Source organism: Ursus maritimus, unplaced genomic scaffold, assembly GCF_017311325.1.
Source record: "Ursus maritimus isolate PB19 unplaced genomic scaffold, ASM1731132v1 scaffold_6, whole genome shotgun sequence".
Taxonomy (NCBI): Eukaryota; Metazoa; Chordata; class Mammalia; order Carnivora; family Ursidae; genus Ursus; species Ursus maritimus.
Genome location: NW_024426774.1, coordinates 19,746,904 through 19,774,899, shown reverse-complemented (window position 1 = coordinate 19,774,899; position 27,996 = coordinate 19,746,904). Strand labels below are relative to the sequence as shown.

The window sequence follows — 27,996 nt, the reverse complement described above, 5'->3', positions numbered from 1 at the left end:
CCTTGTGTAAATTCAGTACTCAACAAAATTGAGAATTGATGGATACTTCTTTAACATAACAACTTAGTCAGAAAACCAGCATCTTAATGGGGAAGCACTAGTGGCTTACTCTTTAGCTAGAAGAAGTGAAGAACAAGGTGCCCAGTATCTCAGTTCTTATATTTCAAAACAAGGAAGCAAGAGAAAGCAGTTGGAACAGTGAGGGACAAAAAAGGGGAAAACTGCTTCTATGTGCGGATGGTACAGTTACAGATCTGACAAAAGAATCAGTGAATGAAGACTGATGAAGAAGATAAAGAATTCAGTAAAGTAGCAGGTGTAAGTAAAATTAGTATTTGGCAACCAGCCATATATATATGGAAAAAGGGAATACATTCAAAATAACTACAACAGCGGCAGAAACTCTGAGCATGGCCGTTGTAAGATATGTGTAAAGGTGTTAGAACTGAATTTCCAAGAAGATGAAAATGGGTTCCTTTTTCACACCATACTCCAGGATAAATTCCAAACAAATGAGAAGTACAGTGTAAAACATAAAACCAAGTTCTAAAGGAAAACATGCGTGAGTTCCTTTTAAAACCTGAGAATAATGAAGCTTTTTTAACTTTCTGGAAGCCTATGATTTTATCCCCTGAATCAACAAACCCACCTCTGAGAGTCGATCCACAGACACACCGTCAACAATACAGAATAGCATAGTTTAAGACTAATGCTTCTCAAACTTCAGCATGCATCAGAATTACGTGGAGCTTTTTATGACACAGATTCCTGGGCCCTGCCTTCAGAGTTTCTGATTCAAGATCTAGTAATTTGCATTCCTAACAGAGTTTTTGATACTGATGGTGTTTTTCTTAGTGTAACACCTTAAGAGCCACTGGTTAAGACATTGTACTAATAAAAGTCCAGAAAGAACCAATATACTCATCATTCTGGTTGAAGAAATTATAGTACATCTGCACAGTGGAATTCTGTGTACCTATTAAGAGGAATGTGGAAGATCTCTATATTCTGTTCTAGAATATTCCCCAGGATATATTAATTATATTAAGTTTAAAAAAAAAATCCGTATTCTGGACAGCTTATGGTACTTGATTTTTTGCTTAAAGCAGTGAGTGAAAGTATAAAATAATCTATACTATGTTTTCACCAAAACAAAAATAACAAACAATGGAAGGCTACAAATTAATATAAATGATTTCCTAAACAGGAAGAGAAGTAATAAAGGGGTATAGACAGGGGAGGGAGCTAGACTCATATGGAAGTAAGTGGTTTACAACTTGAAGACTCTCCCACAAAACCAAAAAGGGACAGTTTGAGTGCCAAATTTGTAATGATTGTTTTCGATTCAAACATTTAAAAGACATAAACATCTCTGGGTTGATAATGACACTTCAAAATCACTTTTACATACTATTAGCTTTCAGAGACTGCTATAACAAATTACAACAAACTAGATGCCTTAGAACAACAGAAATTTATTTTCGGGGGCGCCTGGGTGGCACAGCGGTTAAGCGTCTGCCTTCGGCTCAGGGCGTGATCCCGGCGTTATGGGATCGAGCCCCACATCAGGCTCTTCCGCTATGAGCCTGCTTCTTCCTCTCCCACTCCCCCTGCTTGTGTTCCCTCTCTCGCTGGCTGTCTCTATCTTTGTCAAATAAATAAATCTTTAAAAAAATAAATAAAAAATAAAAAATACTTATATATTAAAAAAAAATTTATTTTCGCATGTTCTGGAGGCCAGAAGTCTGGAATCAGGGTGTCCACAGGGCCACACTCCCTATGGAGGCTCTAGGGGAGAACTCTGTTTCTTGTATTCTTTAGCTTCTGGTGGTTGCTGACTTCCTTGCCTTGTGGCCACATCACTGCAATCTCTGCCTGTCTTCACATCACCTTCTTTTCTGTCTGTCCTCTGTGTCATTGGATTTAGGACACTGAGATAATCCAGGATGATCTCATCTCAAGATCCTTAACTTAATTACATCTGCCAAGACTCTTTTTCCAAATAATGTAACATGCACACATTCTGGGGATCAGGACATAATTTTTTGTTGGCCACCATTCAGCCCACAACAAGTACCCACTCATTCTGAAAATATACTGAGTTTGGATCTTGGCTGTGTCCCTTACTGTCTGAGTCCTCTGGCAAACTAATTAAATTTCCTGATATGTAAAATTTAGATGATATTACAATATACAGAAGATGATATTACAATATACAGAAGAATGTGTATATTTGAAATTTATGTATAAATCTATGTCCTTGGATCAAGCCCAGCATCAGGCTCCCTGTTCAGTGGGGTGTCCGATTCTCCCTCTCCCCAGGTACCCCCACTTGTGTGTCTTTCTCTCTCTGTCTCAAATAAATAAAACCTTAAAAAAATAAATGTATGTCCTTAAAACTTGATCCCGGCGTTATAGGATCGAGCCCCACATCAGGCTCCTCCGCTATGAGCCTGCTTCTTCCTCTCCCACTCCCCCTGCTTGTGTTCCCTCTCTCTCTGGCTCTCTCTATCTCTGTCAAATAAATAAATAAAATCTTAAAAAAAAAAAAATGTATGTCCTTAAAAATCTTCCCATGTTTTAATTTGTGTAGAAAAGTGTTAGGATGCTAGCCCAAATACATTATTATTTCTGAGGGTAGAATTGGAAGAGTTTGGGAATAGAAAGAGGACTTGTACCCACTTTAGAGGGTAGTTCAGTGAAGTCCTGTTCAAATGAATCTAGCATGCTATTAGATGCATATAAGATAGTTACTTTTGGTTGCTCTTATTAATAAAATTGTGTCTGAAGACAGTGTAGCCACTAAAAGTAATTACGAAAAAGAAGTTTCTCAGCATGTGTTTAAGCCTTAAATATTTAAAAGGTAGGACAAAATTTAAGTTTCATAAAAGTTGTGATACCTATACTTGGTATTAAGTCAGTTCTGGGAGATGTTCCTTACTGGTGAATCCTGAAATTTTCATCATTTATTTCAAGCTGGCTTTGAGATATGTTTATGGTTCAATTGTTAGAAAGGGCTTTTGCCTTATGGGGGAATAGTCCAAATAGTTTGCCCTGGTAATTAGAGATAGCTTTATTGTCTTTTTTTCAGACTGCAAAGTGGAATTCTTATATACGCTAATAGAATTATTTTGTTTGTTTTCTGTTTATTCTCAGGCAGTATTTGAGGCAGGTAAGGAAACGTATATTTTCAGATTTCTGTAAGCCATTACAAAGAAGGAACATAGTCAAATATTAATGGTCTTTATTTTTGTTATGTCACTTTAAAAACATTGGTCAAATCAAAAAGGCAATAACAAGTGTTGAGAATGATTAGAACCCTCATACATTCCTGTAGAATCGTAAAAATGGTATAGCCATTTTGGAAAATATTTGACAGTTCCTTAAAAAGTTAAACATAGAGTTGATAGAAGACCCAGCAATTCTAGAATTGAAAATACATGTCCAACACAAAATCGTGCTAATGAGTGTTCTTCATATCATAGTTCAGTGACCAAAAGGGGAAACAACCCAAATGTCTATCAGCTAATGAATAAACAAAGCGCAGCATATGCATACAATGGCCTATTATTCGATGATAAAAAGGAAGTAGTGATCCGTGCTTCAGTATGGATCAAACTTCAAAACATGCTTAGTGAAAAAAGCCACTCACAAAAGAGCATGTATGGTATGATTCCGTTTATATAAAAGGTCTAGAATAGGCAGATGCATAGGGACAGAAAGTAGATTAGTGATTGTATAGCACTAGGGGCATAGTTAGGGAAAAGCTTTTTGTGGGTGGTGAAAATTGATTCTGGTGATGATTCACAACTTTCAACCAAAGTGGTTGAATTTTTACACTTTAGGTGAATTGTATGTTATATAAATCTTAGTAAAGCTGTTGTTTTTTAAAATTGGTCAACATAAGTAGACTGAGGATGTGGTTTCTTTTCTCTGCTCAGTTATCTCAAGAATTATCCAACCTTATTTTTGTATGATACATCACAACGAATTTTTTCTTAATGTCGCACTTTATGTCAGTTCTTTCCCATAGATAAACCTTATCGTAAGGGTGGGAGTGCAAAGCCAGGTATCCCAAGTATGATAAGTCACCTTCTTCGTATTTTCTGCTGTTGGCCTCTTTAAATGTCATCTACTCTGTATTCCTTCCTTAGGACTTATAAGAATCCGTTGAAAAGCTGTTTTCCTAAACTGTGTATTCCAATGAACCATGCTTTTGCATTTTTATGTCAGGTAGCTACCTACCAACATACTTTATAGTATCTTCAACTCTTTAGCCATACCATGGAATGCCATGTTGCTATCCAGGCCTTTTCAGTCCAATTACTGTGGAAAGGAGAAGGTGTTAGTAAGCATGTACTCCTCCAGAGTCATTACTACCAGTAGCAATTATTATTTTATTATTTCTGTCATTAAAGGGTCTTAATCAGCATTTTCTTTGTTACCTCTTATCATGAGAAATGCACTGCTGAACTTTACAGAACATAAAAGTCTAATTGGTGTGTTAGTATAATAGGGTATAGGCTCCTCAAGGGAAAACCCTTATTCACATAAGACTGAGGTTTGGCCAAGCTCTGATGAGGTATAAAACAAGTAGTGATGAAGTAGAGAGGGGTTAACCCTGTGCAAACGTACATTGCTTCCCTGAGAGAAATCCTTTTTTTTTTTTTTTTTTTAAGATTTTATTTATTTATTTGACAGAGAGCCAGCGAGAGAGGGAACACAAGCAGGGGGAGTGGGAGAGGAAAAAGCAGGCTCCTAGTGGAGAAGCCTGATGTGGGGCTCCATCCCAGGACTCTGGGATCACACCCTGAGCCAAAGGCAGATGCTTAACGACTGAGCCACCAAGGTGCCCCCCATGAGAGAAATCCTAAAGTACCCTCTCACACGGGTAGGCCTGAAACTCTTGATTTAAGAGATGAAGGAATATAATAGGTAAAGCTATAGTAGAGTTTTTGAGGTGGAGTGGCCTTATTGCCTTCATTTTAAAGATAGGGAAAACTGGGACCCATTCTGTCAGTCGACGGCTCTTTCACTATATCATGTTGTCATTAGATTTACCTTAAGAACATACATACTATCCAATAGGCTCTAGAATCTTCTCTAAGTTTTATCTAATTTGATGACTCATGGTTTGTATTCTGCTTCCTGTTTCAGTCAGTCTATTGAAAAAAATCAAATAGTGAAAAGTAATGAATACTAACACCCATCCCTTCCCCATCCTATCATCCTTCACTAGAGCTTTCTGAGGAAATATACTGAAAAGGGAGGCTGTTTGCAGTAGAACTCCAAAAAGAAGATCCTTCCCAAAAGTGTTTGGTCACAGTTCTTAATACAGGTAGCAGCATATGATTGGGGAAGGAATGGTGCTTGATATCAACTCTGATAACCTCATTATTTATTGTCCTTTTTCTCCCCACTAGTATCGTCTAGACTGTCACAGCCATCTTCTCCCCAGTCAGGCTGCCCATCACCTACCATTCCAGCAGGTAAAGTCATTTCTCCATCACAGAAGCACAGCAAGAAGGCACTAAAGCAGGTAATCATGCTAGCCTGTGTTTATCAAAAGTTTAATCTCCTACATTAACAATTCAAGATTCTAGAAGTCATTGAAAATTTCTTGAAAGGACACTAGGTCCTTTTAAGGAAAACTTTCATGCAGTTTCCCAATTTGGATTTAATAATTTATGTACTTGTGTGTTATAGGTTTGTGGTAGCTAGTCTTTTTATCACATTTTAAAAGCTCTTCATTTGTTCCTAATTTGCTAAGAGGTTTTTGTTTGTGTGCATGTTTGTGGTTTTTAAATTATGAATAGGTGTTGAACTTTTCAGGTTTCTTTTCTTCAGCATTTATTGAGATGGTCAGGGAGCTTTTCTCTTTAAATTTACTAATATACAGACTTCCATGGCTGGATTTTCTAATGGTAACATATACTTAGCTTTCAGGAATAAACTCTATGTATGTTTGTTACGTATTTTTTAATATGTTATGGATTTTTCTTTTTTAAGATTTTTGTTAGATTTTGCTGTTTTCTTGTACAGTTGTACAATTTTGGAATCAGGGTGGTTCTAGCATCATAAAATAAGTTGGGTAGCTCTGTATTTTTCTAGACTTTTGGAAAACAATTATAGAATTCTTTTCTTAGCATTTCAGTTTCATCTGTTACTGGTCTTATTTGATTCCTGCTTTTTGAACTAATTTTGGAAAAAATTCTTTTCGTAATTTTGGGTATTTATTTCTCTTAGAAAATGGTCCATTTCACCTGACTTTTAAAAATATTTGCATAAAGTTGTAGTAGCATTCCTTTATGTTTCTTTTTCCTTCCCCTCAGTGTTGTTCATTTATAACTTTTTTTTTTTCCTCCAGTGTGCCTTGCCATTGGTCTGTGTTATTGGGCTTTTCAAAGAACTTTTATTTTGAAATGCAAATGATCAATAAATACAAATTCACTAGTAATTAACTGAACATTGACAAACTACTTTTATCCTCAGATTGGTATAAACTAAAGAACCTAATTATCAGGCATTGGCAAGTGTGTAGAAAAACGGCTACTGGTAGTTTGCTGGTGGAATATAAATTACTGTACTTTGGAAAGAAATCTTGTGATTATCTATTAAAGTTGTAAATACACATGCCCTAATGACTAAGCATTTGAACATTTTGGAACTTAGGTTAGAAAAATACAAATATATATATATATATACCAATTACACACACACAGAAAAATATTTGCGTTAAAGTTTGTAATAGCAAAAACTTGCAAGTAACCAAATATGTATCAGGGAATTCCTTCATAAATGATGCCATTTTTACGTGCTGGATATAATTGTGAAAGATTAAAAGTTTGTAATGTGGTCGTTACATACACATGGAAGCATCACCACACTATAATGTTGAATCATTAAAGTTAAGTTGTATTACAACATGTAGAGCATGATACCATTGATAAAAATAAACACATACCCACAATACAATATTACATTTTAAATAGAAACATACACTGTTAGTGTAAAAAAGAAAGTTAAGTAAGGAAAAATAAATTGACTGTAGTTACTTCTGAAGATTAGGGGACAAGACTTGAGTGGTGGTCAAGAGAGCTTTATGTTCGACTTAAGTGGTAAAGATGTAATTATGTATTATCTTTGTAATTGAAATTTTAAAAATTATGTAGGTCTTAAAGTATTAAAGTAAAGCAAAAGTGCTTTTATTGAAAGAGTTTCAGAAATTTGATAGGATTAATTGCTGTCTGCCTGGATAATCTCATAGCAGTTGTATTTTTATAAATTCTTTGGAAGATTTTAAGAAGTATAAGATGCTTATTTCTATAAGAAAAGGCATGTATTTTCCTAAACCTTGTTAGATAATGCATGACATGTTTATTGCTCCTGTATTATACTCCTATAATCCCAAGAGTCAAATGTATTTTCTTTAAAGAATACCAGTATGGAAAAGTAGGTAAATAGATTATTGGTATGTAAAGTAAGACCTTGCCTCCAGTGTATGTTTTTTATAGTATTAGGTGAGAAAAATTACTTCAGTATAAGTTATCCTTTAAGGTTTTTGTTGTTGTTGTTGTTGTTTTTAAATAGAATTAGGAACAGTGTTTGTAAACTACTGAGGGAGGAAAAAACTGAGTACAGTTCTTAAATAGAAAGGCTATAAGTTACTCTGTTTCCATCATGTGTCTGAATTTACATGATCACAGCAGGAATAGATGAGATCAAATGGTTCTATTAAATTTTGCATTAACCTAGAATGATCTGGATATTGTGAGTGACACAAAGGAAGATCCAGTGGCTGCCACCCAGGAGGCCTATGAACATTTTCTGTTCTGATTGCAGAGAATGAGAGATAAGCTGTAATCAGTGATCAAACAACACTGACAATTTTTTATATATTGTGCTCTGCCTTGGCTGTTACAAATGTTATAGGTGAATATAAGCCGGATCCCTGACTCCCTCAGTTAATTTTTTCCTTTGGCAGCTTAGGTCAAGATCAGTTGTTGCACCATGCCTGTATAACTTAGCCAGAGATGAGTGTGAAGAGGCAATGGGAATCAAGTAGCCAGTTATTCCACACTTTTTTTGCATGATAGTCTTGAAGGTTAAAGCTTGAACTGGCGATTTGCAAGGTCATAGATTTCCAGTCTTTTCCTGAAAGCTTTACTTTCTTAGTTTCTATGTTTTGTTTTGTTTTTTAAACCTTGAGTTTAAAAGTTGCTTTCATATATTTTCATGACTAAACTCTGGGAAGTTAGCTGTCTTCTTATTTATTTTAAACAGTTTATGGTGGTGTATTCTGTAAACTAGAAACATTATAGAAATAAAAATATGCTGAAATAGCCTGAAGAAATTATACCGTTCTTAGAACCAGTATTTTCTAACTTTCCTTTCCTTCTATTTGTTGTGTTGCTGTAAATTGCTGAGGATTTGGTCATTGGGCCAAATCTTACTGCACTTACAGGAGATCAGAATCAAATAGGTATTCAACACAAATTGTTCAAATGTATCATCTCTGAGAAATATGGAAGCTAAATATTTACACTTCTGCATAGAGCTGATGCAAATGGGACTCTTTTTGGTCAAGGATTTTCTGTTGCTCCAAGTATGGAAAGTCCGTGCCTTACTGGTGATTTTTTAACTTCTAAAAATGTTCTTGACTAATTTTCACATTTATACACAAAAGTCATACTGCCAGAAAATATTCAGACTCTTAAGTATCATTTTGGCCTTGCATTTAATTGGTTTCATTTAGGTTTTTGTTTACTTTGAGGGCTTCAGAGAAATTGGACGATCATCTTGCTCTTCACCACTTAGAAGGCAGTCATTCACTTTCTGTTATTACTAAAAATGATTTTATTTTGTTGCTTATAGTCCATTTTCTTTTTATAGGCTCTCAAACAGCAACAGCAGAAGAAGCAGCAGCAACAGCAATGCAGGCCAAGTATGTCCATCTCCTCCAACCAGCCTCTGTCTCTGAAGACGGTCAAAGCAACCAGTGACTCTGTACCTGCCAAACCTGGTAGGCAGACTAGGGTGTCTTTTCAATGGGAATTTCTATTTCCATTATTTTTGTGCTGTTTTTCTAATTTGTATACCTTATCATTTATTTTTAAATTACTGGGTTTATTTACATACTCTTTTACTGCCAGATCATCAATATAAATCCTTTCAGGAAAAATGGGAAAATTTATGCAGAATCATCATGCAGTTATGAAAAAATAAATCAGCGAGATTTGCATGTTAGAATGAAATCAATGACTGACTTCCAAGATGTCTAATCTAGTAATATTTGGAAGCCTTGAATTAGTGACCTTACAAAGCTGATGTTGCCAAGACACTCAGACTAAACCCTTCACCAGTTCTCTCCTTTAAAGATAAAATGTTTTCGTAAGAACATAGACTACATTTGAGTTTCCATTGGATATAAACACAGGCCTTTGGATTTTTGTTGTTGTTTGTTGTTTTTCATCTAAAGCAGATTACATACAGACTTTGTATTTTATTACACAGTTCATTCAGATACTAGCTGATTGTAGGACCTGCCAAATTTAAACGGTATCTTGAAGAACTTTGCATTTTTGTTAGGAAGGAAATTTACCACCAGAAGCAGATAATGTGCTGGGGAGAAGGAAGTGATTTTATTTAACTTTTAAAACCTGAATTTGGAGACTCAGAACTCATTTGCAGGGTCACATTGCATCATACGTAACTCCTTTTAGTTTGTGTTGAATGATTTGATTGATTGATTGATTGATTTCTATCTATAACCTCAGTGTCACCAGTCTTTGATGTATTTTTTTCTCTTAGCAATATGGGAAGGAAAGCCATCTGATGGGCAGTCAAGCAGCCCACAAAACTCGAACTCTAGCTATTCTTGTTCAGTTCAAGTGGAAAATCCCTTGCTAGGCTTGGGGAAGAAGTCATTCCAGAGGTCTGACAGGCTCCACACAAGTAAGTTAGTTTACAAAAGATTTCAGTTCTGAGTCTTAATTTGTCACCTCTGTTTGAAATTCATCAGTTGTTTTGTGGTTTAGTTCTTTTTCTGACAATAGGTTGCTCTGTCCAGCATTATTTATGTCTTATTTCTGTGTACAGAAAAGTAGGACTCATAATTAAACATGGCGAACTGACCCTTTTCTCCTGCTGCCTCTGAAATCCCACTAAGATGGGAATATGGAAATCCAAAAGATTAGATCCAAAAGGGTGAAGAAAACAAAGAGACAGCAGATGGGCAAGCAGTGTCAAGAAATTTTGATGAAAACGATGCTGAGCAACAGATGCCAATAAGCCAGCCAGCTAAGGCTGCAGAACAGCAGAAAGATTCACGAACGGGAGACACCATGTGTCATAGTGGGGAAGGGTAAAGCCTGGGGTTGAAAAAAAGAACCTTTTTAAAAAGTTAATGAGAAGCAGTTGATGCCTTACCTTAGCAGGATAGATTGTTTATTTTTGAGGTGAAATTAAACCATACAGACTTCAAACTGAGAGATACCACTCATGGCTGAGGGCAGATAATGAGACAGTGAATTGAAATCAGGGAAATCAAGAAAGATATAAATACTAATAGTGTTCCTTCTGCTTGGCTTCCAGAACGCTACTAGTAAGGCATATTTCTGTCACCACAACTTCCTTCCTCCCAGCCCCATATGTGTTCCAGCAGGAGACGGGTGGGTTGGTGCCTAAAGAAATTGATTAGCCTCAGAAGAAGATCTGCAGGCAAATTTATAGATTCCCAAATAGGAATCATCTTGGTCAAACTTCTGTGAAGCTCACTAGTCTGTAAGACCCACCTATGCACCCAGAATTTTGAGTGAGCCTTTTTAATGCCTTTTCCTTGTGATTATTTGTGATTACCTTTGAAGAAGATCTCCATCATGAGACACAGAATCTGAAATACAAATTCAAAAGAAACAGACAATTCAGGAAGATTTAAAAGAAATAACTTTAAAAACTGTAATATCCACAGAAAGATAAAAAGGCGATATTGCAGCCATGAAAGAACAGATTGCTATTTTAAAAATCGAAAAATAAACGAAGAGTTCCAGGGTATTAACTAATATGGCAGCTGAAGTTTAAAAAAAAAAAAAAAAAAGGTGGGGCCCCTGGGTGGTTCAGTCGGTTAAGTGTCTCTCTTCGGCTCAGTCATGATCCCAGGGTCCTCACATTGGGCTCTCTGCTCAGCAGGGAGTCTTCTTCTCCCTTTCCCTCTGCCTGCTGCTCCCCCTGCTTGGTCCTGCTCTCTCTCTCTGTGTCAAATAAATAAATGCAATCTTAAAATACTACTACTAATAATAGAAATACTAAAATGCGGGCCGCCTGGGTAGCACAGTCAATTGAGTGTCTAGCTCTTAGTTTTGGTTCAGGTTGTGATCTTGGGGTCGTGGGATCAGGCCCACATTGGGCTCCACTTTCAGCATGAAGTCTGCTTGGGTTTCTTTCTCCCTCTCTCCCTGCTCTTCCTCGCCCGCCTCCCCTCCCCCCACTTGCTTGCTCTCTCTGTCTCTCAAATGAATAAATAAATCTTAAAAATACTGAAAGGTGAAGAAATTTCTGTGAACATAGGTCAAAAGAGAGATTCAAATGGAGTGAAAAGGTAAAAAAAATTGGAATACCGTTCTAGGATGTCTGCTGTCTAAAATAGTAGAACCATCAGAAAGAACAGAAATTGAAAGGGGGGTTAAGATAATAAAAGAAATAATAAAAGAAAATTCCAAAGAATTGAAAGCCACAGATTTCAAAGATGAAAGTTCATAATTGGTGTGAAGAAACATGTATAAAAAGAAACCCTATTCCAAGGCACATTCCTTAAAAATTTCAAAACATCTGGGAAAATGAGAATATTCCAAGGAGAAAGAAAATACTCCACATAGAAAGATGTAAGAATTGGAATGGTAAACATCTCAGCAGCAGAATAGGAGCTAAAAGATGTGTAGCAATGTGACAAAATTCAAAGGATTAATTATTCTATACCCATTAATATGTTCCAGACCCTTCCAAATTATTGTGTGAATTAATATTTTCAGACTGCTTTATTTTTTTTGTTGTTTTTTGATTTTACAAAATTATTTATTAAAAAATAAGTAAGATAGCTGCCTGGTGGCTCAGTCAAGTTAAGCATTTGACTCCTGATTTCAGCTCAGATCATGATCTCAGGGACATGAGATCGAGCTCTTGAGCTCTGGGTTTGGCATATTAGTATACCTTCTATAAGTATTTATGTAATTTATGAATATTTTTGATCTTTGGCACTGGAATTGATGATCGAAGAATATGCTCAGTTTATGGCGGATACTTCCTCTAAGAAAAACGCACCATTTTATAATCCACCCAGAAGCAAACCGGATTTTTACAAAGAAGTTGTCTGGTTCCTGGAAGGAAACCAATAAGACAAAGAAGCTGGCATTCCCAGCAACTCGTAGACTAAGTTCTTACATTTCATTGCTTCTGTTGTGCCTGGTAATCTTTACATTATCCCCCTTCCTGCCTCACACCTCACTTCAGTGTCTTCTTGGGGAGCAGGAACAAATGAGATAGGTTTTGCTCTCTGCAGGTACCAGGACCCCTGAGCCACAGTTCCTGCAGGACTGGAAAGGCCTCTATATCTCCATAATGTAGTACAATTTTCCAAAAAGCACTATAAGTAGAATTTAAATCAATCCCAGAAAGGCAAATGTTGGATTTCAAAATTCTTTTTCCTTTTATTTTTTTAAGATTTTATTATTTTTAAGTAATCTCTACACCCAACGTGGTCTTGAACTCACAACTCTGAGATTTAGAGTCACATGCTCCACTGACTGAGCCATCCAGGTGCCCCCAGATTTCAAGAATTCTTGCTTATTTATTTATTTATTTATTTATTTATTTATTTATTTATTTTAAAAATATTCATTTATTTCAGAGAGGGGCAGGGGAGAGAGAGGGAGGAAGGGAGATAGGGAGCACGTGCATGTGCGAGGAGGAGGGGCAGAGGAAGAGGGAGAGAATCTCAAGCAGATTCCAGGTTGAGCTCAGAGCCCAACTCAGGGCTTGATCCCAGGACCCTTGAGATCATGACCTAAACCAAAATCATGAGTTGGACACTTAACTGAGCCATCGCCCCCACAATGAATTTTTTTTTTTTTAAAGATTTTATTTATTTATTCGACAGAGATAGAGACAGCCAGCGAGAGAGGGAACACAAGCAGGGGGAGTGGGAGAGGAAGAAGCAGGCTCATAGCAGAGGAGCCTGATGTGGGGCTCGATCCCGTAACGCCGGTATCACGCCCTGAGCTGAAGGCAGACGCTTAACCGCTGTGCCACCCAGGTGCCCCGACAATGAATATTTTTTAATGTATGAAAGAAGCTGTACATTTTGTGTAAAACAAATGATTAAATTAGATAATTTACATGAAATCTGTATAATTTGTTTTAACTTCAGTAAAATAGTGTATATCATATATTTTTACATCCCAGATTTAATCAGAAAAAAAAACATAGCTCAGATTTCAAGTATAATACAATAGAATACAGCAACCTCAAGTGGGAAAAATAAAAGAAACAAGGTCAACACCAAAATTGGAGGACTTAAACTTTAAATTCTAGAAATGAGCCAGTTTGTGTGAGGCACATAAAAATATCCTCGGGCACTATTTGATCAATAATAGATGAGAATAATTTATAACTCCTTCTCAGTCTTGTTTAAAGAGTTAAGAGTTCAAATTTTAATGGTGCACCTGGCTGGCTCAGTCAGTGGAACATGCAGCTCTGGATCTCCGGATCATGAGTTCAAGCCCCACATTGGGCGCAGAGCTTACTTTAAAAAGAAATTTTTTTTTTTTTAATTTTAACTAAAGTTTGACTCCGATGTGAAGGTACAAAATGAATGAACGAATAGTGAAAACTATTCAAGGAATGCTGACACTATCATTTCATCAGACATATGTGAGAACAGAACTAGAATGCTGCTCTCAGTCCCTGGAGCCATTGCAACATTGTTTATGCAAACCAGAAAATGGTAACAACCTATGGGTGGGTGTCTAATTAAATGAATCGTAATACATATGTTGGAATATGGTGCAGCTTTTTAAAAAGAAAGAGGTAGGGGCGCCTGGGTGGCACAGCGGTTGAGCGCCTGCCTTCGGCTCAGGGCGTGATCCTGGCGTTACGGGATCGAGCCCCACATCAGGCTCCTCCGCTATGAGCCTGCTTCTTCCTCTCCCACTCCCCCTGCTTGTGTTCCCTCTCTCACTGGCTGTCTCTATCTCTGTCAAATAAATAAATAAAATCTTAAAAATAAAAAATAAAAAAAAATAAAAAGAGGCAGCTTTGTAGGTAATAGTTTGGAAAGTACTTCAAGATAGTGAAACGAAAAACAAAATATTGGCATGTATATTGTTTCATTTATTCAAATTAAAAATGTCATCTTTGGTAGGAAGCCAGGGCTTGAATGTTGAAACCTTTACTTTTCATTTTATATATTTTGGTACTATTTCAGTTTTGGGGACATTTACCTTCACCTCTCAAATGCTTCTTTAATATGATTCAATTTGAAAAGTTTTAAAATATTTTATTGTGATTTCTCCTTTGTCCCAGGAGTTATTTTGAAGTTTTAAAAATTTTCTTAAAATATTTAGGGATTTTTGGGAAAATTTGACAGCTACATGCAGAAGAATGAAATTGGACCACTTTCTTACACCACAAACAAAAGTGAACTCAAAATGGATGAAAGACCTAAATGTGAGACAGGAATCCATCAAAATCCTAGAGGAGATCACAGGCAGCAACCTCTTTGACCTTGGCCACAGCAACTTCTTGCTAGACTTGTCTCCAATGGCAAGAGAAACAAAAGCAAAAATGAATTATTGGGACTTCATCAAGATAAAAGGCTTTTGCACGGTAAAGGAAACAGTCGACAAAACTAAAAGGCAGCCTATGGAATGGGAAAAGATATTTGCAAATGTCTTACCAGATAAAGGGCTAGTAGTATCCAAAATCTGTAAAGAACTTACCAAATTCAACACCCAAAAAACCAAAAAAATAGTCAAGAAATAGGCAGAAGACATACAAATGGCCAACAGACACATGAAAAAAGTGCTCAACATCACTCGTCATCAGGAAAATGCAAATCAAAAGCACAATGAGATACCACCTCACACCAGTCAGAATGACTAAAATGAACAAGTCAGGAAACAACAGATGTTGGCAGAGATGGGAAGAAAGGGGAACCCTCTTACACTCTTGGTGGGAATGCAAACTGGTGCAGCCATCCTGGAAAACAATATGGAGGTTCCTCAAAAAGTTAAAAATAGAACTACCCTATGACCCAGCAACTGCACATACCCAAAGGATACGAACATAGTGATTTGAAGGGGCACAGGCACCCCAGTGTTCAGAGCAGCAATGTCCACGATAGCCAAACTATGTTAAGAGCCCAGATGTCCATTGACAGATGAATGGATAAAGAAGTGTGTATATGCAATGGAATATTACTCGGCCATCAAAAAGAATGAAATCCTGCCTTTGCAACGACGTGGATGGAACTAGAGGGTATTGTCCTAAATGAAACAAGTCAGTCAGAGAGAGACCAATACCATAAGATTTCACTCATGTGGAATTAAAGAAACAAACCAGATGAACATAGGGGAAGGGAAGGAAAAATAAAATGAAAACAGAGAGGGAGACAAACCATAAGAGACTCTTACTCTAGGAAACAAACTGAGGGTTGCTTGAGTGGAAGTCCCTTGGGGGGATGAGGTAATTGGGTGATGGTACTAAGGAGGGTACTTGATGTAATGAGCACTGGGTGTTAATGCAGCTGATGAATCACTAAATTCTACCTCTGAAACTAATAATACAGTATATGTTAATTAAATTGAATTTAAATAAATTGAAAAGTATATATGGGGATTTGGGGGCGTCCGGCTGATTCAGTGTGTAGAGCATGTGATTCTTGATCTTAGGGTTGTGGGTTCAAGCCCCACAGTGGGTGTAGAGATTACTTAAAAATAAGGTCTTTAGGGGGGGAAAAATATATATATATATATTTTATGTTTCTGTTGTGAACTTTTAACTTAAATACCTAGTAGTCAGAGATCATGCACTTCATGGTAGCTCTGCCTCTATATAGTGATAACAACAGACTCTGAAGCCACAGTGCTGAGTTCAGATTCCTGCACTGTAACTTAATAGTACAGTTTTGGGCAAGTTACTTACCAGGTCTGGGCCTCATTTTCTTAATGTGTGAAATGTACAATAATAGTGTCTTACTTCATTAGGGTTATGTGAAAAACAAATGAATTAACACATGTCAGTGTTTAGAATAGTACCTGGCACTACTGAAGCCTTATCAAAAGTGTGTGCTGCTGCTATTATTGATCATTACATGAAATTTACTGAGACCTGATTGTGTTCATTCCTGATTACTTTATCCCCATCTTTACAGTCACATTCTTTATTTCTTTAATCATTTTATGCAGCACTGTTCTGTATTTTATCTGTGACAGTTTCAGTGATAACAGTACTTTTAAGTCTAAAGCTTTTATTTTTGGTTTCTATTGACTCTGTCATAGTAGCATGTCTGCTGGTTTGTCAGGGTAATCTGTGTGAGATAGTGCAGGATTTTAATTTGTAGGAATCTTACGGGCCTAACTTACGGGAAGTCCTTTCCTCTTAAGAAAGGTTACTTTTGCTTCACCTTCAGCCAGGAGCAGAGGTTATCCACATTCAAGATTGTGTAGCTTTGTGCATGTATTTCTTTTTTTTTTTTTTTAAGATGTTTATTTATTTATTCGACAGAGATAGAGACAGCCAGCGAGAGAGGCAACACAAGCAGGGGGAGTGGGAGAGGAAGAAGCAGGCTCCCAGCAGAGGAGCCTGATGTGGGGCTCGATCCCATAACGCCGGGATCAGGCCCTGAGCCGAAGGCAGACCCTTAACTGCTGTGCCACCCAGGCGCCCCTATGCATGTATTTCTAAATGTAAAATTTCTGGGTCTTAGATTCCTACGCACGTTAAATTTTGCTATATATTATCAAATTTTCTTCCAGTAAGATTATATTAATTTGGGACCCATCAGCAGTATTTGAAAGCTGTCTTTTCTCTGTGGAGTCTCATCGCCATTTTGCAGTATTTGCCATTTTGATAAACAAGGAATGTTCATTGGTTTAACTGGGATTTAAAAAATACTAATACTATAGCATCTGTTTATGGTTAGTCAGCTATGAATTATCTGTAATTCCCTGTGCTCATTTTTGTCATGGTGATATTTCTTTTTCATATTGATTTTATAGATGGACTTAAAAAATTTTAAAAATATCTATCTACCGATCTGTTTATTTACTTAAAGTAAGCTCTGCAGTCAGTGTGGGGCTTGGACTCACAACCCTGAGATCAAGAGTCACATGTTCTACCAACTGAGTCAGCCAGGTGCCCCATGTAGATGCACATTTATTTGTTTGTTTATTTAAAAGATTTTATTTAATTATTAGAGAGAGAGAGTGCACAGCGGAGGGGGGATGTGCAGAGGGAGAGGGAGAAGCAGACTCCCCGCTGAGCAGGGAGCCCCTGTGGGGCTCGATCCCAGGACCTTGAGATCATGACCTGAGCTGAAGGCAGACACTTAGCCAACTGAGCCACCCAGGCGCTGCTAGATGCACTTTTAATATTAAGAATAGTAAAGTTTTGTCATGATTTGCAAATGTTTTTGGCAAGTTAGTCTTTTGTTTATAATATTTTGACTTCGTGTACTGAAATCTGTCAGTCATTTGAAAGACTATAACCTTTTGATTGTGACCAAGTTTCTTGAAACATTTTGTAACGCAAAATGTTAGAACGTTTTTAGGTAATCAAAATTAAAATTGATGAAAAAATTCTGATGGCAAAGGAAAAAGGATATCAGTACGATATATATAGATTTGAATTTTTCTGGTTTTTTTTTTTTTTTTTTATTTTGTGTATGTGTCATGCTTTGCTTTTGTTAGTCTTAGGAAATTTCTAGAACCCTTAAGTGTTCTCTTCTTCACAGTGTGATGTTTAAAGTACTTACAATTGTGATTGTTTTGCACTGCAGTGTAAGCTATAGTTTATATAGAAAGAAACATGAATGTAAAGGAGGCCCAGATGATTCTTCTCCTCTGTTTTTGTAGGGCAAATGAAAAGGACTAAATGTGCTGAAATTGATGTTGAGACACCAGACTCCATTCTGGTGAATACAAATCTACGAGCACTGATCAACAAGCACACCTTTTCAGTCCTTCCTGGAGATTGCCAACAGCGACTGCTTTTACTGCTTCCAGAGGTGGATCGACAGGTGCGTTCTTTTCAAGCATAAGCAGTTTTTAAAAAACCTCGTGAGGCTTTCTTCACTCATCCCCTTTAACACTCCTTAAGACTTTTTAAATAGTTTTTTATGTATACTTGTAAAGAAGTGGTATCAAAGGTAACTGAAACAAGAAGAATATTTTCATGTAAATGTTCTTAATAGTTTTGCCCTGTAAGTCTTAGAAAGGAAAAAACTCTCTTATCAGAATGTCAAAATTATGGAATAAAATTTGTGTAGCTATCATATTAGGAGGTAAGTTATTCATTGCATACAGTCCAGGAGGAAGAGATGTCTTGTTTAAGACCTTTAACAGGGATTTTTTTTTTTTTTTTTAAGATTTTGTTTATTTATTCGACAGAGAGAGACAGCCAGCGAGAGAGGGAATACAAGCAGGGGGAGTGGGAGAGGAAGAAGCAGGCTCCTAGCGGAAGAGCCTGATGTGGGGCTCGATCCCATAACGCCGGGATCACGCCCTGAGCCAAAGGCAGACGCTTAACCGCTGTGCCACCCAGGCGCCCCTTAACAGGGATTTTTAAATGTATTTTTTGAAGGGAGTAAGAACGTTAATTATTTTCATTCTTTTGTTAGATTTTTAAAAAGGAAAAACATTTATTGCTTCATAATAAAGAACTTTAAAAACCCAATATAGTTTACATTCTAATAAAAAAATATAGCTAGAAGAAATACCAAAGGTTTGGGAAAGTCTAGGTATGGACCAGAGAGATTTAGGTTGGTAAGGAATAAGGTCAAAAGCTGAGATGTGGCTTTTATCAAGGAAAGAGTGACTAGCAAGTCACTCCCCCTTCTGATCATCTTTCTTCCTCTACAAAAGGAAGATAGGACCATTATGATTTTCTAAGGTTTATTCAATTCTGAGGGTTTTTTTTATTCATTATTTCCAAACACATAGTGTGTCCTAAGCAATCTGATAGGCCTCTTTTTTCTAATCATTATAAAAACAAGATGAAAGAAAGGCATTTTCTGTAGTTCACAATAAGAAAACTAGATTTATACCCTGGTTTGTGGTAAGAGATTAAAGGAGAGTAACTTACACGCGTCATCCTAACTGACTATATCAAAACAAAATATTTCTAATTCTTAAAATTATCTTCCTATTGAACTGCATCGATACTAGTTTCAGTCGCATAATGATGTGAATCAGCACATAGGAAAGCAGGTCAGACTCCCTTCCAAGGAGACCAGGTAAGTGAGGTACACTACCAGTAGTAGGGCAGAGAAGCAAGTAAAGCTGATCCTTCCCAGCTACTGCTTTTCCCTCCTTAAAACTTCTTGGGGGAAATTTCAGCTTTTGGGATGCCCACCTTTTGGTTCGAACAAGTTAGGAGACTGATGTTTCTGCAGAGTTTTTAAAGAACTTCTCACTGGGGATTGCTCTCGTCTTTTTTAAAGGCTCGGGTTGTTAGGTTGGGACTAAGATAGGACCTAAATGAAGGCCTATCTCTAGAATTCTAGTGCAGGTTCCTTAGAACTGTCTTTTGTCTAAAGGTCCTTATCCTTTCAGAAGAAGGATTGCACATAGAATTTTAGGAGGAGAAGGAACCTTACAAGTTATCTATTCAACTTCCCATGGAGTACAGTCCTGTGGGGAATTCTTAATAGGACGTTACTTGGCCTTTTTGAGTATGGTGAGAGCACACAGTAATCTGAGAATTAATGTCCTTAAGCATAGAAGTATGGAGCCTAAAACACTGGAAACAAGGTGCATGTTTATGATTAAGAAACTGGTAAATGAATTGAGGTGCATGCATACAATGAAATATTGTATTTCGTTGTATGTACAGCCCCCAGCTGTCATAAAGGGGCTAACACTATACCAGTTGACTTGGAGAGACTTCCACAAGGTATTACGTGAGAAAAATAAGATTCAGAGCTGTGTGTGGAGCTTGGTCACAGTTCTATTAAACAAATAATAGACCTCTCAGGAAAAAGACTTCTTGCATGTAGATTGTTTGTGGATGATTCTTTGAGTATAATTAATGGGAAATGGAATTGAAAGAAGAAGAAGAAGGGAGGAGAGGTAAACGGGAAAGAAATTTATTAGAAAAAAATGATATGTTATAAAAAAAAAGTATCCATAATGAGCAGCATGGTATGATATAGTCATGTTTCTATAAAATTAAATGTATATACATTCTTCTCTAAAATGAAAGAAAGTACAATTCCACATGTTACATTTGGCTTTCTTTGTAAGCTTCTCTTGGCGTATTCTTTGACTTAGGTTGGTCCAGATGGTCTGATGAAGTTAAATGGCTCAGCCCTTAACAATGAGTTCTTCACTTCAGCAGCCCAGGGCTGGAAGGAAAGACTCTCAGAAGGTAAATGTTCAACCTTATGTGCCTCCTAGATTGTATCTGTACTTGGAGCTACTGTGAGGGCGTATTGGCACCTTTGTGCCTCAGTGAGTTCTTGAGCAGTTTTAGTAGGCTAAGGACGGGATGTCTCCACAGGGTGGAACTAGCTAACCTGTGTGAAACACTAGACTGACTTTTTTCTGGAGCCGGTATAAGGAGGTCCGGCTCCAAATGAGGTCTAGCAATGTCTCTTTAAGGATGCAAAGTCACCTTTGAATTTAAGGAAACTAAAAAAATACAGATTTCTAGGACCTCTTCTTAAGATTTTGATTCAGCGATTCTAGGTTAATGCCTAGGAATTGAAATTTTAATAAGCAGAGCGTAGCATTAGAGTTACAGTGTTCTCATGTTTGTTTTTCGGTAAACTAACACTTGTAAGGTCATATGAAGTTATACCAAGGCATAGCTGAACAGAAGTGTGAGAAGCTTTAAAATGAATACATTTGTAAGGAGAGCATGAGGAATGGTATTCATTGCTGACATTTTGTCACCTCAGTAGCATTTAGAGTTAATTGACCAGCTAATTAGTGTCTGTGTTATTCACTGCAGTTGTTGACATTTGCCTTTCTGTTGTTCTGGGGGTTTTTTGTTGTTTTTTGGGGGGGAGGCAAAGTCTGTGTAGAAAGGCTCTCTCACTGATTACTCTGGTCCTGTCTCTTTCTTAAAGATTTCCTTGAGCAGAGACCACTTTTTTCTGAAAGAACTGCAATCACAGAAGCACTTTAAAACATATGCGTTACCATTACCTTTCTTTAAGAATAATTTGATGAAGGGTTTATGCCCTGCCCAACCACCCCGTGTTTTGTTTTTTGTTTTTTGTTTTTGAGAGAAAGAGCAAACTGTGGCAAGGGTGAGGGGGGCAGAGGGGGAGAAAGAATCTTAAGTAGGCTCCACACCCAGTGCGGAGCCGGAAGCGGGGCTTGATCTCTTGACCCTGATATCATAGCCTGAGCCAAAATCTGGACTTAACCAACTGAGCCACCCAGGCGCTTACCCCCCTGGCTCCCCCCTCCACCCAGTTTTTTTAAAGTAGGCATTATCAACAGTGATAACCTTGATCGTTATCAGTGTTCCTTTTTTTTTTTTTTTTTTGGCATATGAGTAGTCACTGCTATGCCTAGTCATGTGATCATATTTTTTTGGGCAGCAGAAACTTTGTACACATGTGAACAGAATTCAGTACTTTTTATTCCATTCTCTTGCGCACAGCAGACTCAGTGAAAAAGTAGTTCTGGGTTGGATTCTGACAGGCAAATTCCTCTTTTCCTACTCCTATGCTCAGGACTGTGTCCTTGAACACTTTTCTTTTCTATCCTCTTACCCCGAAGAGACCTAAACTTCAAGTCTACAATTCCTACCTCTTTTTCCTTGCTGTCCTGGGTATTAGAATAGAAAAGAGAGCAACCTTTCTGAGCTGCAGTTTGAGGATGGCCTGCCCAGCAGGTCCTCTGCTGTTGTAGTGGGAGGGATTGAGGTGATTGGTGGTGTATGTCAATAAATGCCATATTTGGAGCAGCGGGGTCATTGGCATGTTGAGCGCCTTACTGCCAAGGCACTAGATGCAGTTTCTGGAGCAATTAGAAAACAACTTCCGAGTAATTTCCTACATTTTTACTGGAACCTCAAATGCCTGTAAGCAGGGTCACAGGTCACAGCTGTTCATTATGCAGTAAGAGATCAAAGGCACAAAATACAAGCTGCCTGAGAGAAACAGAACTTGAAAATAACAAAATGCCCAGTGGCATTGTTTACTGAAACCACATGACTCTCTTTCCAGTGGGAAAGAAGTGACAAATTCAAGGTTAGTGATAAAAGAAATCTGTAGGGAATATGATGTTTGGAGCAGGAGGGAGGTGCAACAGGAGAGCCCAGAGAAAAGGCACAGGTGGCCTTAGCTGAGTACTGGAAACTGCATGGAGTGGTAGGCAAGCATTGTATGTCCTTCGATGGCTTCCAGGGGCTCTTTTCCAGTGAGGAATTGTGGGAAATTTCTCTTACTTTCACATGATAGTATTCTGACTCCTGCATGAGTCTTTCATGATTTACAAATAGTTACAAACACCATATTTTTACTGAAGATCCTTTTTTTTTTTTTTTTTTGGGTCATTACAGGTGAGTTTACACCTGAGATGCAGGTGAGAATTCGACAAGAGATTGAGAAGGAGAAAAAAGTAGAGCCATGGAAAGAACAATTCTTTGAAAGCTACTATGGTCAGAGGTAATACCAAGACAGGTTCTATAAACCAAATGTGAATTCCTAAATATATGTCACATGGTGTTTCATCTTAACTACCTTCTAGAAATCTAGTCCTCTATTTCCTTCTATTATTTCACCAATTCTTTTTAACTAAGAATTTTTTTTCTTTTTATGAATCATGGGTGCATAGTACTGGGTTACTTGACTCCTGACACATTACCATTGTGGGTTGGATGGTTTCATTTAAAAAAAAAATTATTATCTTGAATTGGAGTCCCTTTCTTTGAATAGGCTGAATAGTTCTTCCAGTAATTTTGTAAGATTTAGAAATACTGAAGTTCAGTACATTCTTTCTAGTAGTTAATTATCCCACAAAATGGTAATTTATCCAGAATCACCAAGGAGTCCTTGGAATCCCCTGATATGGACTGTTACACCCCGGGCATCATTAGACAGCCTCTCCTCTGTAGAAGGCGTCTGGCAGGTCTTCATAGCTGAATGAAGATACAAACCCTGTTTTCAAGGGGATGTACTTTAAATCATTTTTCTCCTAATAAAAAATCCAAATAAAATGTTAATGGGGACATTTATATAGATGATGGTGGAGCTATATTGTTTGAAGTAGAATTGAACATCCAGAGATTTATTGGTTTGTTGGTCTCCCTTGTTGCCTTCTGCATACCTAGCGGCAGTCCTTAAAGACACTCTGTAACCAGAGTTTGACAAGTCGTGGCTCTTTTTCTTATCTCCCAGTAGTTCACTGATCCCTTTATGGTCACAAAGGAAGTGATTCCTATTGTGATAAAGGGTCTCACGTATGGGCATGCCTGACTGGCTCAGTCAGTGGAGTGTGCAACTCTTGATCTTGGGATTGTGTGTTTGAGCCCCACGTTGGTCTTACAAATAAAATCTTTTTTTTTTTTTTTAAGATTTTATTTATTTATTTGACAGAGGGAGAGACAGTCAGCGAGAGAGGGAACACAAGTAGGGGGAGTGGGAGAGGAAGAAGCAGGCTCGCAGCAGAGCAGGGAGCCCAATGCGGGGCTCGATCCCAGGACCCTGGGATCACGTCCTGAGCCGAAGGCAGATGCTTAATGACTGAGCCACCTAGGCGCCCCATTAAAAATAAAATCTTAAAAAAGAGAGTCTCACATACTGATATTTCTGCACTCTTGCTATGAGCTTTGAGCCTTTCTGCAGAAATGATGGTGTATCCATTTAGACTGTTCCCACAGGTAGCTGTCTCTCCATAAATATTGTCATTCCCTCTGTAGGCAGATAGAGCGTTATAGTAATTTTTGGGTCTTTCCGTTTTCAGCTGTTACTTTTTTTTTTTTTTGGCCAGTTTTTAGAGGAGGACTGTTTTTTATTATTGTCTCGTTTTGTTGTTAGCCACTCCATTTCGGAGGTGCAGTACTGATCATTGGAAGTCACCAAAGAGGGTCCCTTGCTTTTGCCTGTTTAAACAGTATTCTAAAACATTAAGAGGAGTCTCCAGTGACCGCTGCTGAGTAGCCTGCTCTAGAGAGGCCACACTGTGGAAGTCCCAGTTGACCTTCACTCCCTGGGTAGTTCTGAGGCATTGGTCTCAGAATTATAGAGCTATACTAAGTGAAATGTAAACAGACTTTCCAGAAACTCCACAGTTTTAATTTTCAGCCTCTGGAGAACGTTGACCGCCACCTCCTCCTCTCTCCTCAGGGGCCTATAGATTTCTTGGGCCAGGCTTTCTACAGGTGCTGTAGAGCAAAGTTGATCAGGGGGGATCGGTTTTGGCCTTCTTTTGCTTCCTTTGTGGGTAGTCTGTGATGCTTGCCTCTAGACAAGGTGGCCCCTCTTATAAGCATAAGGAATAATGACAATTAACATTATTGAGCTTTACTATGTGCTAGGTACTGTTTTAAGTACTTTATATACACTAATGTAATTGTACCAACAGTATAAAGTGATAAACCTCAGGGGCGCCTGGGTGGCACAGCGGTTAAGCGCCTGCCTTCGGCTCAGGGCGTGATCCCGGCGTTATGGGATCGAGCCCCACATCAGGCTCCTCCGCTAGGAGCCTGCTTCTTCCTCTCCCACTCCCCCGGCTTGTGTTCCCTCTCTCTCTGGCTCTCTCTATCTCTGTCAAATAAATAAAATCTTAAAAAAAAAACAATTCTTAAAAAAAAAAAAAGTGATGAACATCAGTATATAATTGAAGAAACTGAGATACAAAAGACTGGCGACTTACTTAATATCACATGGGTGTATCCGAGCCAGGATTTGCATCCAGGCACTAGAACTCAAGAACCTCACTAATAATAGTAATAATAGTGATGGTACATGAGGAATACCTCCTACGTGTCAGGGTTTCTTCTACGCATTGTCATATACTATTATCTTCTAATTCTTTCAATGACATAAGGCCATTTCTCAACTAGAATATTTTTTTTCTTCTACCTTTTAGTTCTGGCCTGAGCCTTGAGGATTCAAAGAAATTGACAGCCTCGCCCAGTGATCTCAAAGTAAAGAAAACCCCAGCTGAGCAACCAAAATCCATGCTTCCTTCAGAGGCCTCACCTGTCAGTATAGTCCCAGTAATTCCCCAGTTAGGGTCTAAAGAAGAAGTGGTGCAAATGCCGTCCCCAGTAAGAAAAGAAGAGCATGAAAGCCAAGATACGGTGCAGCCAAACCCCAAATCCACAGAGCCCCTACTTCCCTCAGCAAGCAATACACAGGAGCTTAGCAGCATTCTTCCCATCAAGTGCCCAAAGGATGACGTGCTCTTGGAGCAGAAGCCAGTTGCCTCCGCTGAACAGGAGTCTGAGAAAGAGAATCATCTCACTACAGTTTCTAATTATAACAAAGATGAAGGCCAAGAAGCTTTAGTGACGTCCCCAAACAAACCCAAGAGTCCTGGGGTGGAAAAGCCAATAATGAAGCCCATAGCAGAAATGGGTCCACAGGAGACCACTGCGAAAGAACCTCCATCAGCTATGGTTGATCACAGCCCAGAGAGCCTCAAAAGGAAATCTTGTCTCATCCAAGAAGAGTCCCCTGTCAGCTGGGAGAAAAGGCCACGTGTCACGGAGAATCGCCAGCACCAGCAGCCATTTCAAGTCTCGCCACAGCCCTTTCTCAGTAGAGGGGACAGGATCCAGGTGCGAAAAGTACCACCTCTCAAGGTAAGAGAGTGGGAAGAATTGAAAAAAAAAGAATGTCTGAACACGAAGTTTCTGGTCTTACTTATTAAATTTCAAGTTACTTGTGGTATTTCTTAATGCAGAAGCAGTTGTATATATTTGATAAGCATGTAACTGTGTTCTTACATGAGCAAAATTATTAATAAACAGGCTTTTAGAACTGCATTCCTGCAGGTCTTTCTCAGTGCTTGAGTAAAGTAAGGTACCTGGGCATCCAATGTAGACCGCCTCCACCCACCCTCCCTGCTGGCTCCTTTTGCATCTTAAGATAGGTGTGCAAACTATTCTGTCTCATGCGACAAAATAAGAAATAAACAGAAGGAAGCCATTGATGTGATCAAGAGCTCTTTGTGGCAAGAGCCATGATACTCGTGTGTACCTCGGCCTTTTCCTTACTGCCGTAACTGATTTGATGATCTGTGGCTCTAGGACTACCTTTAGTTCCATCTTTTTAAAGGAGACCTGTGTGGCTGCCATGAGTCACTGCCGGGTACTTGAGGGACATTAGTAAGGTGGGACCGCCTTGCTGAGCTCTACTGCTTAGGCTGTGTCGTTCACTTTCATGTTAGCGTTGTATCGCTGCTGATCAGATCTTGCACATTCATAAAGCGGTCCCCTTATCTTAGCATATAAAGAGTGCATCTAACGAGGAGTGAGCCCTTTAAAACCCAAACACATTTTACTTCTGATCTAAAGGTTTACCAATACTTGGGCTTGGGCTTAATATCAGTTTGCAGTTCATTTATTCATTTAATAAATAGATAATATGTGTTAATAAATTTTTACTAATGGTATTTATTAATACTACTATAAGCCCAGGCACTGGATATTATTCATTCATGTTAGGATATAAATAGTAAAAGAAGCCACATAGAAAACTCTCCCCCCCCCTTTTTTATTTTTTTTATTTTTTATTTTTTTAAGATTTTATTTATTTATCCGACAGAGATACAGACAGCCAGAGAGAGAGGGAACACAAGCAGGGGGAGTGGGAGAGGAAGAAGCAGGCTCATGACGGAAGAGCCTGATGTGGGGCTCAATCCCATAACGCCGGGATCACGCCCTGAGCTGAAGGCAGACGCTAACGCTGTGCCACCCAGGCGCCCCTCCCCCCCTTTTTTATTTAACTTAGGTGAACCAAAATTAGTTCCATTGGGAAATATCCCTTAGAAACATTCAGTTGCTAGTACTTGACCCATTTCATTTACTATGTACTTCTCTCTCATTTTGTTTCTTATTACTAATCGTATGACATCCTCATTCCTTCTTAATTTTAAGATTTGTGCACTTAGGAATCTCCCCTTTTAAAAAATGTTTGCCACTTTTCTACCATTAACATACCTTGCGTGCTTTGTCAGAGATTGTGATTTTTTATGAAAATCACTTCACTATTCTTTTTTTTTCCCCCCACTTTTACTGTTATGAAAGTACTAGAAACCTCTCTGTAATGAATGTCAGTCAGAACTTCTATGCAGACCTGAGAACTGAGTTAGAGTTTAGGTTTTACTTCATATAATACTGGGTGAGATTCTTCATTCTGTTTCCTCATCTGTATAGAGGCTGAATTACGTCCTACTTGGTCTGCTTTCTCTAATCCAGAGAGGCTCCACACTGAAAACTTAAGTCCACCATGACCATGTTACTGTTATTTAATTTTTTCTCTTTCTTTTGCTTTCTTCTACCTCATCCCCCTCCACCCCCTGCAGAATACTTCCTACCAGAAGTTGTTTTAATAACTCTTACCTTAGGCCGTATCTCAGATCCCACTTTCTTAGACAAAATGTAATGTAACTTACAAGAGAGCAAAATCTTTTAACCAAAACTTAAGTAGAAAAATAAAATATTAATTTTATTACAAATGTTTTATGTGTGTATATACATTTTACAACATGGACATCTGTAAGAATATGTATGGAGAAGGAGAGAGGATGGAAAACTGTGTTT

General features: G+C 38.1%; 1 protein-coding gene across 1 annotated transcript in view; it reads left to right on the top strand.

Moving 5' to 3' along the window:
• Positions 1-27,996, top strand: part of ASXL2 (ASXL transcriptional regulator 2) — a 131,684-nt gene that overhangs the window by 90,814 nt on the left and 12,874 nt on the right. Inside the window, 7 exon segments of the mRNA XM_040622979.1 lie at positions 5,424-5,539; positions 8,893-9,022; positions 9,811-9,954; positions 18,126-18,289; positions 20,541-20,637; positions 22,786-22,891; positions 25,317-26,034. Of these exon segments, the coding sequence (XP_040478913.1) occupies positions 5,424-5,539; positions 8,893-9,022; positions 9,811-9,954; positions 18,126-18,289; positions 20,541-20,637; positions 22,786-22,891; positions 25,317-26,034 (1,475 nt within the window).